At 36.4% G+C, this 16,254-nt stretch overlaps 1 protein-coding gene across 1 annotated transcript in view; it reads left to right on the top strand.

Annotated features, from left to right (window-relative positions):
• Positions 1-9,743: 9,743 nt before the first annotated feature.
• Positions 9,744-16,254, top strand: part of BMPR1B (bone morphogenetic protein receptor type 1B) — a gene marked incomplete at both ends in the record, with an annotated part of 143,980 nt that continues 137,469 nt past the window's right edge. Inside the window, one exon of the mRNA XM_084233860.1 lies at positions 9,744-9,816. Within this exon, the coding sequence (XP_084089986.1) occupies positions 9,744-9,816 (73 nt within the window). The remainder of the gene's footprint in view (positions 9,817-16,254) is intronic.

Raw genomic sequence — 16,254 nt, 5'->3', positions numbered from 1 at the left:
TCTACATCATTGGAGCAGAAATTCCTTCTGCCTAAATTCAGAATGAATTGCTGTAATGTCTAGAATGTCTGATACTTCTTCCTCTCAACTGACAAGTTTGAGATTCAGGTATATGACCCCTATTTTTTTCCAGGTCTCAGAATTTCATGGCTCACTGAATCTGAGTCCTCCATCTACTACATATACTGTTTTTGTCCCTGTTATTTCTTGTAGAATAAAAACATGGGTCCCTGCTAGTGAAGTGCTTGTGTTTGAAAGTCTTCACCCATTTCCAATTCTTATTGGCTTAAGCACACTGAGGCTTCTGTTTTGTGAATTGAATACTTTGCTCATAGGGAAGCAGTGAGGATTAAGTGAAATAATATATTTGATACATAGCATAGTGCCTAACAAATAGTAAAATCACACCAAGTGACTTAGGTTATCATCTTCCTATATTTATGTAGAAATAACGATTTGTCTTCCTTAGATTTTTTTACTTTCTAGCTCTTGCCAAGAAACCCTCCATTTCACTTTTAGTTTCTTGCATGAAATAATCATTAGACCTGGGGATAATTACTGTGTTGGTTACCACAATAAATAATTTTACACTTTATGTATTACCTGCTTCCCTTTACTCGGGTTCAGCCTTAACAGCCTTTAGTTGAATAACACTGAAATCGGGTGATATCTAAACAGAATTATGCCTATAGGAGGTTAAGGGTCTTGAGGCTGTTTGAGGGATTGTTTTTGTTTTAACTAGAACCAGTCTTGGAAAAATCAGTGGGTCAATTTTCATTGGTAGTTGTATAAGTAGTTGTATAAATTACCTTTCATTTTTTTCTTACTCCTTATGTTAATTGCATTCTCTGTCTAGTCATCTTTTTTGCAGTCCATGTTTATGCTTGTTATATTCATGGTATAATCTCTAAGAAATTGATAATCATCATTGATTTTAAATATCATTCTATCATAAATTCCATGAGGCATCTAGGCTAAGTTGTGCTAGTCATAAAATTATTATCCTCTCCAGTTAGAATATTACAGTATTTTGAGCGAATATAGTTTGTGAAGACTTATTTGTTCTTTCAAAAGCTACCTTAAACCCGTTTAAAGAGTTGTGGCAATATTAGTGATTAAAGACCAACACTGAAAGTAAATACTGTGATGATATTTCATTTATATTCTCAAAATATTTCAAAAATATGTATTTCCTCTGTACTACTTTTATTAATGGCTTTATGTGTGACTTTAAAATTTATGTATTTAGTTTATTAATTATATCCTGAGTAAACAATAACTTCAGGGGGAAAAAAAGGCACTCTGCTAAAACCATTAAGGCCTCATTTATAGCAAAACTTTAGAAATGTTAAGGCTGGAGGAATCTGCTTGTCTTTTTATATTTGTAAGTTAATTTTTTTTTTCTGAATTTGTTTTTAGACAGCACCCTTTAAATATCAGTAATGTCACCAAATACACTGTGGCATAGTTTTAAACTTTGTTAAGTCTGTCTTGGACTCCCTTCTTCTCTCTCAGTAAATGGAAGAAAAGTTCGCAGGCTCCATGCTGTGCACTTGATTGATGTCCAGAACATCTTAAGGACTTTTGTGTCCTGCCTGCTCTCCATGAGTGCATAATGTGTGAATACTTAAAGAAGGTCAGCCCTTATCACATGTAATCTAAGCCTGAAAGCAGATCCACAGTGACAGTCATATCCCGTAAGAAGGACACAAATCATCCTCTCCATGCTTGAGACAGTTGTGAGATACTTTTTTTTTCCCTCTCTTTTTACCTCTTCTCACTCATGGGGGACCTTGACAGAGCAGTGAAAGCAGAGAGAGGACGTGCTTGGAATAATGCGGCAGATGTTGGAGGGAGGAAGGAATTGTTTATTTGTAATGAAGTGATGGTCTTTCACTGTGCAGCTGAGGGGCACTTTGGGTGTTTAATGACTACTAATGTGGAATGCTGCAAATTAGAATGGGGTGGGGAGGCAGGAGGCTGCCTGAATGCAGGCTGTTGTGGTCTTTATAAACTCCAAAATCAGGAAAACCATTTTTTTTTTGTATGCTTGAATTCTGTTGCTCATTTCCTCTCTCTTATGTAAGTAAAGTTTTATATCATTATATAAGCATTAACTGAAACAATAAGAATAATAAAATGAATTAGCCAGTAAGATTCTGAGTATAGCATTTTTCTATTGTTAGCACAACTGGTACAGAAGTGTGGAATGTTTTTTAGTGCAAACTATAGAATAATAACCCTGTGCTTCTACTAGTAAGAAGGAAATAATTGTTTTTATCTGCTTTTATGTTTGAACAGAAGTTTAATGAAAAAAAATTAATGTTCTAAACAATTACCAGGGATGTGCAGGAAGTTAGAAAATAACAGTCAACTTACTGTTCTCATTAGAGATACTAAGGATTTTGTAACATTTTCTTAAATTGTTGTTTCATCTTATCATGAAAACTTTACTTGTTTCTTTGGAAAATTAAGCTGCTGCAAGAAGTAGTTGCAGTCACTTTGCAAATGGAGAAAAAAACTGCAGTAACTCTTCCAGAATGGAAGACATTGCTTCCTGTTGTTTATAGGAGAAAATCAAATTCTAACATATCTCATATCCTTCCCACCTCCCCCTTGTTTGCTTTTCCAACCTAATTTTGCTGCTCCTTGGGCCAGTCAGTTTTCATATGTTACCTGCAAATGCTGCTGCTTTTTTTTTTCCACTCATAAATATGTTCTGCCTCTTGTCTTTGCTTAGTGTTCCTTTACCCTTCCTTCACCCAAGTGAATCCTGTGTATCTTTGAAAAGAAAAATACAGAAGTCCTCTCCCCCACAAGTCCAGTACCAAACCCCAGTTAGAATTAATCTGCCTTCAACACTTTCTGTGTTCCTTTAGATAATAGCCAGTGCTTGTCCCATTGTCATTATTTAATTGCATGGGTGTCTTCACCCATTATAGCTGAAATTTTCTCTTGAGGGCACAGACCATCTTTTTAATGTTTTCATACTATGTTCACAAATACAATTTAAATACTATAGCTATACATGTAATCAAAAGATTTTGGGGATCGCAATGTGAAAATAAGTGACAAATCAATATTGTTAAAAAAGACAATCTGATAATTTAAGAACTGTTGTATGCTTGTGCTTGAATGACATGAATACTTAATGAATTTAGTAAAATAAATTAATTTAAATACTAACCTTTGCAGCTATAATTTGAAATTTTGAAATCTTGATTCAACATAGAACATATTTTATAGCCTTGTTTTAGTGATCACATTATTTATGACAGCACCAATTTGGCAAGTGTTAAAGAATTTTTTAACACCACTATATATTATTTTAATGAAATACAATGGATTTTAAAAAGAAGCAGTAGTTTTAAAATGTGGCCAATATAGGAAAGCAATTCCATTGTAAACGGATAAAAATACTCTTTTTAAATCAAATTTATTGATTGGCCATTCTTTTACCTATTATTTTGAGAATATAACTTCACACTTCAATATGTGCACATGCCTCATGTACCCACCTCTAAAGCTCCATTGCTGTTATGTGGTCACATTAATTCCCTCTCTGCCTTTTCCCCCCCTCTTTAAACTACCATGTTTTTCAGAGTCTAAGAATTATTTTTCTTGTGTTTTCTCAGTTTGTTTTCTTTGGTTATTTATAGTCCACAAATAAGTGATACCATCCTGTAATTGTTTTTCATTTTCTGACTTATTTCACCTAACAGAATCACCTCACTTTCCATCCACATGGTCTCCAAATCATTTATTTCTTTTAACAACTGAGCAGTATTCCATTGGGAATATACCGCAATTTTTAAATCCAGTTTTCCATTGATTAGTATATAGATTGATATTTATAGGAGTACATACATCTTTTTGAATTGCCTTCATATTCTTCAGGTAAATACCTAGAAGTGGTATTGCTGGATCATATTACATATCCATTTTTGAATTTTTAAAGAATTTCTATACTATTTCCCACAGAAGCTGCACCGATTTATATTCCCACCAACGGTGCATTGAGTGTTGCTTTTCTCTACATTATTGTCAACATTTGTTATTTCAAGATTTTTTTGCTATAGGTCATTTTCAAAGGGCTGATGTGATATCTCGTTATGGTTTTGATTTGCATTTCCCCTTATAATAAGAGCTGTTGAACATAGCTTCATATGTCCATACTCCATCTGTATGTCTTATTTGGATGTATCTGTTTAGGTTGTTTGCCTGTTTTATGTTTGTTTGTTTGTTTGTTCTTTTGGATTGAGTTGTTTGGTTATGTTGAGTTGTATGAATTCTTTATATATTTTGGAAACTACCTCCCTGTTCAGTATGTGGTGAGTAAATATCTTCTCCCATTCACTAGTCAGCCTTTCAGTTTTTACGGTGGTTTCTTTGTTGTTTCTTTGCATTTTAGTTTGATGCAGTCCCATTTGTTTATTTTTTATTTTGTTTCTTTACCATTGAAGTAGTGTTCCTAAATACATATCTGTGGTTGATGTCCAGGAGTCTGTCAGCTGTATTTTCTTCTATGTATTTTACAATTTTGGATCTTATGTCTAAGCTTTTAAATCTTTTCAAACAAATTTTTTTTTAAAGATGTATTTATACAAGAACTGGGGTACAGTCAGGGGCACGGGAGGGTGAGAGAATTCACCAGAGACAGAGCAGGGAGCAGAAAAGGCAGACAGACCAAAGACACTGCTGAGGGGAGCAGTGGGCACAGTAGGAGAGGTCTGCTGCGCCATGTTGGATTCTCCCTGGCCGGCCTGGAATCGAACCCACGCTGCAGAGGCTGCAGACAGCTTCATTGCACAGCACTCAACCTGCTGCACCACTGGGGAAGCCCTCAAACAAAATTTTGTGTATGAAATTAAATAAGGAACTATTTCCCTCTCTCTTTCCCTTTCTCCTTCCCTCTCTTTTGCATTTGACTATCCAGGTTTTCCAACACCATTTTTTGAAAAGCCTTTCCTTTTTCCATTGCATAACCCAGGATTGTTATAGATTAACTCTTCATATGTGTGTGGGTTTGTTTCTAGGCTAACAATTCTATTTATTTTGTGTCTGTTTTTGTTCCAGTAACATACTGTTTTGATTAATGTTACTTTGTAGCACAGTCTGAAGTCAGAGAGTGTGATTATCCCCATTATTTTTATTTCCTCTCAGGATTGCCTTGGCTGTTTGTTATCTTTTGTGATTCTAAACAAAATTTGAATTGTTTATTCTGTTTCCTTAAAAAATGTCATAGGGTTGTTTTATGCCTGGATAATGTTTCATTTTATTTCACACACTACATTTTTTTTTTTATTCATCAGTTGATAGGCATTAGTGTTGTCTGTACTTCTTGATGACGGTGATTAATGTTACTATGAATATTTGTGTAAAAGTTTTATGGGAATATGCACTTTTAGGTTTTTATTATTTATTTCTTTTGGAAACATTCATTTACAACACTATATGCATCAGAGATACAGGTTCACACCACTTTGGATGTATGTTACCACACCAGACCAGTCACCAAAGCTCCCATAATTCCCTGCCATAGTCCACTGAGCCCCATCTCATTTTTGGCCACCAACCTCTTCCTTCTTCTCTGGTTTAATAGGTATTACATTGAATATGTGACTAGTGTCAGGAAGGAAACATGGCCATTTTATTCTTCTAGTCCATGAGGATAGAATATCTTTACATTTCTTTTAGTCTTTTATTTTTTTAACAGTGTTTTATAGTTTTCAGCATATATATCCTTCACCTCTTATGTTCAGTTTGCTACTCTGTATTTCAAACTTTTTGGTGTATTTGCAAATGGGATTGTTTTAACAATGTTGTTAATGAGGGTTTTCATATTGGGTGGCATGAGAGTGATTAGCAAAATTCGTCAGTAAATTACTGATCATTTTCTTTTTTTATTTAAATATTTTATTTTATAGAATTCTTACATCTTTTTTCATCTTTGCACAATGTATGCATTTTCATTATGGTTATATTCCCCATACAATTGCACCTCCCCCTTATTTTGACTCTAGTCCTTCCCCCCCCCCCCCCACGTAGTGTGTCTCTGGTTTATAGTTACTTGTTGATTTTGATTTTTACTTTGTATTGATTAGTCTTTTTCCTGGTCTCTTACTTAGGTTTTCTAAATTCCTGCTATGAGTGCGATCATCCGGTATTTTTCTTTTTCTTTCTAACTTATTTCACTGAGCATGATCCCTTCCAGCTCCATCCATGTTGCTGCAAACTGCATGTGTTTATCTGTTTTGATTGCTGAGTAATATTCCATGGTGTATATGTACCACATCTTCTTGATCCAGTCATCTATTTTTGGGCATTTGGGTTGTTTCCATAGCTTAGCTATTGTAAATAGTGCTGCTATAAACATAAGCGTGCAGGTGCCCTTTGGAATTACTATTTCTGTGTCATTTGGATAAATACCTAGGAGTGGAATTGCTGGATCATATGGAAGCTCCATGTTTAGTAGTTCAAGAAACCTCCACACAGCTCTCCAAAGTGGTTGGACCAGTTTGCACTCCTACCAGCAGTGCAGGAGAGTTTCTTTTTCTCCACAACCTCACCAACATTTGTTGTTGCTAGTTTTTTTAATATGTGCCATTCTCACTGGTGTGAGATGGTATCTCATTAATTACTGATCATTTTCTGATGCCCTTCCTTGTTCTAGGGACTGTGTTTAATAGTTTATATTCACTTGCTTGTCTAATCCATGTGATGACATACTTAGTGTCAGTTACTCAGCAAATTATAGAAGAAAACATTTAAATAATTTCCCCAAGATTATACAAATAGTATGGTCTCCTTCTTCCAGACGGCGCTGATTCTGTAATTCTAGAATGGGTGGGTCTGAGTAAGGGTCTTGCAGATTATACATAATAATGACACACCCTGTTCTACTTGTAGTACTATCTGGTTGATACTCCTTTTTCCTTTTCTTCCTTCGTCTCGTATAATTTTTCAAGCTGAGACATTTTCAAAATGTTTTTTTGCACATTTTTTGAAGCCTCATTTTGTGTTTACATTAAGTTGAAAGACTCAATCATTTGCACAAATAATCTAGCCAGATTTCCTATCTATAATATAAAAATTTTATGGCAACAGTTGGGCCTGATTATCTCCAATCTAGTTTTGTATTTTATTGGGCATTTCTTTCATTGTTGACACCCAAAATATGTTAAATGATAAAGGTAAAATGTGTGTGTGTATGTGAAACGTGTACTTCTTTATATTGCAAATAAAATAAAAAATGTATTACCATAAACTTTGACTAAACGGAAACTACTCTCAGTTCTAATCTGATTTTCACTTCTGTTCACATAGTTTGAAGTTTAGGTCAGAAACACATCCTACATGCTGAAATCCTAAACTTTTTTTTTTTCAATCTAGCCGCAACTAACTTACTCAAAAGTCTTCACTTCTGTAATACATAGCCTAAACTCCTTAACTTGCATTCAGAATCCTGCACAGTCTGGTTCCACTGTAATAACTAGCTTTCTCTGTAATTGTTTACTAATAATAGCTGTCTTCTCGAGTAACATTTGCCTCATGTTAGTGCATAAAAGGAATATTTAATTGTACCTTTAACCCTTGCTCATAAAATTTCTTCCCTTCCAATCTCTTCTTTTGCTACCTAAGTTCAAATCATTTGTAAACATCCTTCACTTTTTGGCTCAGTCTAATCCATCCTTTACTCTGATTTTCCATCTTTATTTCTGGGCACTTCATTTTAAAATATCTTACATTTTGCACTTGTTAAGATATTATAGAGCTTACTTTTTCTGTGGTATTACAAACTTCTTGAGTGCATTTTACTTTGGCAGCACATTGTAAAATATCACAAATGGTCGTTGATGTGAATTGTTTAGTTTTGAATTAAGATTCTAGGAAGAGAGCAGAATTTTCTCTCCGTGCTTTGATCCACTTATGTATGCCCATATTGGGGAAATGCAAGTCGTGGGAGCTGTCCCATATTTCAGCCATTCACTTCACATCCCAAAACTCCAGGCTGGGTTCCAAATTGGCAGTGAAACCATGTTGTGATATGGCTCTGAGCCAACTATAGAAAATTTGTACAAGAGAGTCTATTGCTTAATTTTTCTCTTTTCATACATTACCTTCCTCTGCTCCTGTTCATTCTTATAATATTCTGCCTCCATCTTTTTTCTAAGCTAAAAGTGATCTGGATAAATGACACTGAAAAACTATATCCTTCATCATCCCCAGCTTACATTTTCTTGTATTTAAATGTATAGTTTCATAAGGCTATTTAAAGATTTCCTATATCATAAAGAATACTATATTTCTGTTAAATTTCATGTCATGATAGTGGGAATTGATGGTATTGAATTTGTAGTAGTATTAAAAATCATAAAAGCAATTGCTGGCATATGCTAAGTGACAAATTAGATTTGAATGACATCTAGTAGAGTAGAGCTGAGTGGTGGTAGGTGGTGTGTGTAAAGTTAAGGGTGTCTGCAAAATATAAGAAGACGGAGATTGTTTTTCCAAGACAAAAAATTCTTTAGTGGTACCAACACCTGAAGGGTATGATCCTATACCTATAAATCTTATACAATGTTGTAAACCAATGTGACCTCAAAAAAAAAATCAGGTAAACACATTGTAAAGATAGACATAATTATTGAAATATGTCTCTCTTCATAATTATTTATCTTGCAAACTGATGGGGTTTAGTAACCACTTCTCTTTGTATCTAACTATGGTGACATTGTAGTTTCCACACATTTGACTCGTTTTTGCTCTTCTTTTATCATGGACAGCTTCTAGACTTAAAGAAAATAGCCTTTTAAGAAATTCGTCTGTTGTGAGAAATATCATTCAAACTATCATAGAAAATGAAATTTTACCAAAATGTTCATAGTACACATTGAGACACATTACAGTTAAAAAGTTGAAAAACTAACCAGTTTTCTTTACCTAATGAGATTGCTTTTCAATACTCCTTTTTTCCAGGAATAATATGAAACAAAATCATAGTCATTGAAAGTGAATTGAGTAGCAACTAGTTTAACAGAAATATTTTACCTTGAGATGTTTATTAAAGATGATTTTCTCTGTGATCGTATTTCCTATCTGTGCTTCAAAGATGTTTATTAAAGAGGATTTATATGTGACCCTTTTTGATATTTGTGATTCAAAGGCATTGACATTTTTCTCATTATTTAGATGTTGTTGTATGTAAACCTCCATAACACAACACTTTGATTTGTTGCAATATTCTTATCATTTAATTAAAAAAAAAGTTTCTCCCTGTCTTAACAGTTCCCAGTTATAATTCTAAGCATAAAAAAAGAGAGTAATAATAATAATAATAATAATAATAATAACCTTAACAAAAGAAATAAGCTATGTCATGACAGCAGTGTGTGCTGCTTTGGGATCCCTTCATCGCCGCAGAGACATTTGTGGGATGTGGTGTGGTCCTGCTTGTGCTGGCCCTTTGTGGGCATCTGGGTCAGGCTCCTTTTTTAAGAGCCCACTGGCTCAGGGTCCTCTCCGCCTTTTGTTGTCCTCCCCACGAGGTGATGGGTTGAAGTGTCTGTGGTGACAGAACCAGTTTGCAACAGGCTTGTCTTTTGTGGTCCTGTCTCAGACTTGCTGGCTGGCTTGCCCGAAGCGCCCACAGGAGTGTCAGCAGAGGAGCTCCTGTGAAAGGAAGAGAGCAGGAGACAGGAGGCTTAGATAGGCAAGTCCCATTTTACTGCTCTCCTGCTGCAATGGGTTGGCTGCAAGAAGTAAACTGGCAGCTTCACATTTCCTTGCTGGCTCTTCTTTCTGTGCACACGAGGGGTAAGAAGACCAGTGTCCCATGGCACAGTGCTGACAGGGTCTCACTTAATGTCTGCTTGTGTGGTTTTTATCACTGAAGGGAAAGTTCAGGGCAGCATCCTTCAGATATTTCCACTCCTATCCTTCAGATGCTCTGAAATTTTACTCCTTTCTCTACTTAGTGTATTGTAATAATTTTGAAGGATTCAATTTTCTGCTTTCTTTAGCAGTTAAGAATTAAGTGCAATTCTGTTTGAAACTTTGAGTTTATAGTTGATTGTCAACATACTGTGACAGATTATATGTGATGAATCTAAGAAACTAAGAATTCTAATAAACTTTGTTTTGATCGTTTTAATTAGACTATGGTAGATTTTTATAGGGAAATTAATTAACTTTGAAGTTGTTTATAACTTTTACATGAATGCATTACATAGATCTCAAGTTTTATAATAGCAATAATTATAATTTGTGACAGATGTTTATCTACATTTATGAACAGGGCTTGCAAAGTGATCATGTTTTCCAGAAGAATTTTTCTTGTGTAAAGTTGATTGAAGAATAGCAATTTTAAAAGCTATTTCAAATTTTCAGACAAGTAATTATAAAAGTAGGTGAGCTGTTCACAAGTTAAAAGAAAGATAAATTAATAGATATGAAATAGAAATAAGAATATAGTGACTTTATAAAATTAAGCCAGGCAATAAAGGAAATGTATGTGAGATTGAAATGCATTTATAGTTCAACCCTATGTACTTGTGAATGCTTTGTATAGAACAAATTTATTAATACTATTGACTTCAGAAATTTATGTTATCAATTGGTATGTTACTTTTGGTAGACTTTTAAAAGGTAATATTTCCATTATCTTAAAGCATTCCACAACCCTATTTAAATTTTTTACTTTGTGTCTTGGCTTCATAAAAAAATGCTTTTAATTTTGATATAGATAAGTGAAATTCATATTGATATGAAGGAACAATAGAACATTTACATGCTTTGTTTTTGTCTTCTGCAATTGTTATAAGCTTGTACCTTCTAGAAGAAAGTAGAAAGGCCTCAGGGAAACTGTTTCTTAAGAGCGTTCCAAGAAGCACAATATTTGATATATGTGAGGTGCAATTTTTATTCTGCTATTACAACTATTAGTATCTCCTGATTAAATTGCCTGAAGGTAATATTTTAATTCTCTTGTAGTATTCTCCTTGAAACATGTGAATATCTGAATTTATTGAGTTACATCAATAAAAACAAAGAGGACATATGTTACATATTGAATCCTTGTGTCATAAGTGTACTAAAATAATATTGTATAATGATCTGCTTCTCCAATGAGTAGGTTGACTCCCAGAGCCATTCCTTGCCTTTACCTAGGGGATAAAACTTTTTAAATGTATTTTTTTTATTTAAGATTTTTTTTTTAATAGAGGCATGTTTTTATTTATTTATTTGTTTGTTTGTTTGTTTTGTTTATACATGCACTGGGTACAGTCAGAAGCGCGGGAGGGTGAGAGAATTCACCAGAGCCAGAGCGGGGAGCAGAGCAGGCAGAAGGACCGAAGCACACTGCTGAGGGGAGCAGCGGGCGGCAGGAGAGGTCTGCGCGCCATGTGGGACCCTCCTCTGGTGGCCGGGGAGCAGCCGGGGATTGAACTGGTGCCGCAGAGGCCGTGGGCAGCTTCGCAACCCAGCGCTCTACCGCTGCGCCACCTGGGAGGCCCTAGGGGATAAAACTTTTTAAACTTCCTGTTCAAGTCTTTTGCATGTATGTGTGTGTGTGTGTTTCTACTAATTTATTCTATAGCATAGTGTTTAAAAGTATAAACACTGGGCCTCAAATGCCTGAATTCAAATTTTTAGCTCTAACACTTATTAGATATGTAAAGTCATCTTGATGTGATTGACATACTGCATCCCAATTTATATTCCCCCCTTTGTCACCATGGAATTTTAAACTTTGTTTGTTAAGGAATTTGTCGGTAACCATTTATAAAATAAATCTCAGGTTTTATATGATTTTGTTCTGATGAAGAAAAATGTGCTATAGACAGGAAAGTTTAATGAAAACTAAAGAAATCTGACTTTTTAATCAAGATTAAATATTCATTGACAACTTGTGAGGCTTTAGATCATTCATTCTGCATGTGCTTGAGCAAGAATGATGATCACAGAAAGAGGTAAATGTGAAACATAGATAAATGAAGTGATCATGACTCTTAAGGTGAATTAAAAAACCAGGATTAATGTTATGAGATCTTAAATTAATATTTAAAGTGAATGCGAAATGAACTGGGACATTTGGAGAATGGGAGCTTCCAGTTGTTTATTAACTGAAATACATGGAAACATCAATATTCTATATAGAAGGAATATGAACACTATTCCAGTTCTACTGTAAATGGCACAAAATTCTGCAAAATTAGAAGTGGAAAGAACCCTTCTTACTTGAAACAGAGTGGACAGGGTGTAGGTGATTCATCTTGTAACTGCCTAAATATTAAATGTTTTCCTTGAGGCATATACAGGGTTCGTAAAATGGAAACAAAGGTACACTTTGGTTTAGGTTTTGAACTTGATTTTTTTTTTTAGATTTTTTTTTTATTTATACAATAGCTGGGGTACAGGCCAGAGGTGCAGGAGGGTGAGAGGATTCACCAGAGACAGGGCAGGGAGCAGAACAGGCAGATGGACTGAAAACACTGCTGAGGGAAGCAGCGCGTGATACAGAAGAGGTCTGCCATGCCGTGTGGGTATCTCTGGGCCAGCCGGGAATCAAACCTGTACTGCAGAGGCTGCGGACAGCTTCACAGAGCTGTGCTCAAACCCCTGCACACTGGGGAGTCCTGTACTTGATTTTTTTTTTTTTATTGGCACGTTGTGATTGCTTCACAAATGAGTTTTTTTTTTTTAAGATTGATTTATTTATTTATACAAGCACTGGGTACAGTCAGAGATGTGGGAGGGTGAGAGAATTCACCAGAGTCAGAGCAGAGAGTAGAACAGGCAGAGTGACGAAGTGCACTGCTCAGGGGAGTAGCGAGCGGCAGGAGAGGCCTGCGCGCCATGTGGGACCCTGCCTGGCGGCCGGGGATCCAGCCGGTGCTGCAGAGGCTGTGGGCAGCTATGCAACCCAGCGCTCAACCACTGCACCACCGAGGAGGCCCTCACAAATGGGTTTTTAATACATATTTATTGAGATAACATTACTTTACAATACCACATGTATGATTTAGGGGAATAGGTTCACACCTTTTCAGAAGTCTGTTACCATCAAAACAGCCATAAGCATTTACCCTTGACATTGGATCCCTTTCCATCCTTGTCCCCACTATCATCATCTCCCCATCTCCGTAGCCTCAATTTTGTAGTCTTATTGCTAGGATTTATTTTGGCCTAGTTTTGTCCATTTCTTTGGGTTTCTTTTGCTTGTGTATTCCACATATAAGTAAAATCATCCTGTATTTGCCTTTCTCCTACTGACTTATTTTGCTTAGTTTGATGTCTTGTACTTCAGTTATGGTGTTGCAAATGACAAGCGATAATATTTTTTTTACAGATGAGTAGTATTTCACATATCACATATTCTTCATCCTCTCCTCTGTTGATGGGCATTTAGGTTGTTTCTACAACTTGGATATTATAAATAGTGCTGCAGTGAACATAAGAGCGCATATATCCCTTTGAATTACTGATTCTGTATACTTCAGGTAGATACCTAGGAGTGTAATTGATGGATCATATGGTAGATCTATTTTTAATATTTTGAGGAATCCCATGCTGTTTTCCATAGGGACTGGACTAGCCTGCGTTCCCAGCCAAAGTCTATCAGGGTGCTTTCCTCCATACTCTTACAAACATTTGTTTTTTGTGGGTATTTTGTCTGTCTGTTTATTTTTTTTATTGTGAGTCATTCTCACTGAAATGAGGTGGTTTCTCATTGTGATTTTTTTTAAAAGATTTATTTATTTATTTATACAAGCACTGGGTACAGTCAGAAGTTGGGAGGGTGAGAGAATTCACCAGAGCCAGAGCAGAGAGCAGAACAGACAGACTGACAAAGTACACTGCTGAGGGGAGCAGCGGGCCGCATGAGAGGTCTGCGCGCCATGTGGGACCCTTGCCCAGTGACTGGGGATCGGGGATCGAACCTGCGCTTGCGAGGCTGTGGGCAGCTTCGCAACCCTGTGCTCAACCCCTGCGCCACCAGGGAGGCCCTCTCATTGTGATTTTTGATTTGCATTTCCCTGAAGATAAGTTATTATGAGCATTTTTTCATATGCTTGGTAGCCATCTGTGCGTCTTCTTTGGAGAAATATCTATTTAGCTGTTCTGCTTATTTTTTGATTGTGTTCTTTGTCTTTTCCTGATGAGTTTTATGAGTTCTTTGTAGATGTGGCTCTAAGCCCCTTATCAGATACATGATGTACAAATTTTTTTTTTTTTTTGGTTTAGTAGGGTGTCTTTTAGTTAATTATTCTTTCTTTCACTGTATCAAAGCTGTTTTGCTTGATATCATATCATTCATTTATTTTTGCTTATGTTTTGTTAGTGTTGTGTCCTCAAAGACCTCCTGAAGACAATATCACGGATTGTTTTGCCTGTGTTTTTTTCTATGTATTTTATAGCTTCCAGTCTTACAGCCAAGTCTTTAATCTATTTTGAGTTAATTTTTGTGTATATTGTGAGAGTTACCTAGTTTCATTTTCTGCATGTAGCTGTCCAGGTTTTCTAATACCTTTTGTTGAAAAAAATCTTACCTCTCTCCATTGTATATTATTGACTCCTTTGTCATAGATTTAACTTTCTATAAAGCCGGGGATCTTGGAACCTGGGATTGCCTTCTTCTAAAATTAAAAACAGGGGGCTTCCCCTGGTGGCACAGCGGTTGAGCGCTGGGCTGCGAAGCTGCCCGAAGCCTCTGCAGCGTGGGTTTGATCCGCGGCTGCTGGCGAGAGTCCCATATGGTGCGCAGACCTCTCCTGCCGCCCACTGCTCCCCTCAGCAGTGTATTTCATCACTGTGCCTGTTCTGTTCCCCACTCTGGCTCTGGTGAATTCCCTCACCTTCCCGTGCTTCTGACTATGCCCAGTGATTGTGTAAATAAATAAATAAATAGTGATCATTATCAGCTATTGGTCAAAGTCTGGTTTAGTAAAACTTTTTTAAAAAGAAAGCACTGTGTCAAGATTTCTAAATGGGTGTCCTGGTTGTGATTATTTTTAAACACCTGTTCAATCAAAGGGCGATGTTGGGTCAGACAGTGATATATATAAGGTTGTTTACCTCATGATCACAGTAACAAAAATTTGGAAAAGACTCAAAATTATCAGAATGCTTAAAAAAAAATAGACTAATTGAAGTCAATACTTTTGACCATCTAAAATATGGAGTAGATGTCCTTTATTAACATAAAAATGCTCACTTCATATTTTTCTATTAAAATATCAGGTTGCAAGACAAAGCCCATGTTATAATCTCATTTTTAAAGTTGTTACTGTGGAGAGGCAAGTTGTCTATTTGTGGTGGGCTTAACTGTAAAGGAGGTAAGAGTTTTGTATAATGGAAAACCCTCTGATTTCTACATTGGGCAATAAACATCTATATCAACAACAAAAAGGAAAAAAAGAAAAAAAAGAAAAGTAGCAATACTGAATCTTTAAAAAAATAAATAAATAAAAATAAAATTAAAAACAGGGCCTCCCCTGTGGCACAGAGGTTGAGCGCTGGGTTGCGAAGCTGCCCGCAGCCTCTGCAGCACGGGTTCGATCCCCGGCTGCCAGGTGAGGGTCCCACATGGCATGCAGACCTCTCCTGCCACCCACTGCTCCCCTCAGCAGTGCACTTCGTCAGTCTGCCTGTTCTGCTCTCCGCTCTGGCTCTGGTGAATTCTCTCACTCTCCCGCGCTTCTGACTGTACCCCAGTGCTTGTATAAATAAATAAATAAATCTTTAAAAAAATTGAAAATTGAAAACATGCCTTGTATTGGTGAAATTGGTGAAAATCTGCACTGTTCATTGTACTTTAAATATATTATTTTAAGGATTAAGTTATTTATCCTACACCATTTCTTTGTTTTCCCTACGTGTTAGAGAATCACAGGCAATTATTATTTTTTTTTAAGATTTATTTATTTATTTATACAAGTACTGGGTATAGTTAGAATTGCGGGAGGGTGAGAGAATTCACCAGAGCCAGCGCGGGAAACAGAACAGGTAGACTAACGAAATACACTGCTGAGGGGAAACAGAACAACAGGTAGACTAACGAAATAACACTGCTGAGGGGAGCAGCGGGCCTGGCAGGAGGTCTATTGCGCCATGTGGGACCCTCGCCAGCGGCCTGGGATCGAACCGGCGCTGCAGAGGCTGCGGGCACCTTCGCAGCCCAGCACTCAACCGCTGCACCACCAAGAGAGGCCCAATCACAGGCATTTATAACAAATAAAGTGCACTGTGTAA

This window comes from Talpa europaea (genome assembly GCF_964194135.1).
Source record: "Talpa europaea genome assembly, chromosome: 5".
NCBI lineage: Eukaryota > Metazoa > Chordata > Mammalia > Eulipotyphla > Talpidae > Talpa > Talpa europaea.
Note: the sequence above shows the minus strand (reverse complement) of the source record. Positions and strands in the feature narration are given on the sequence as shown.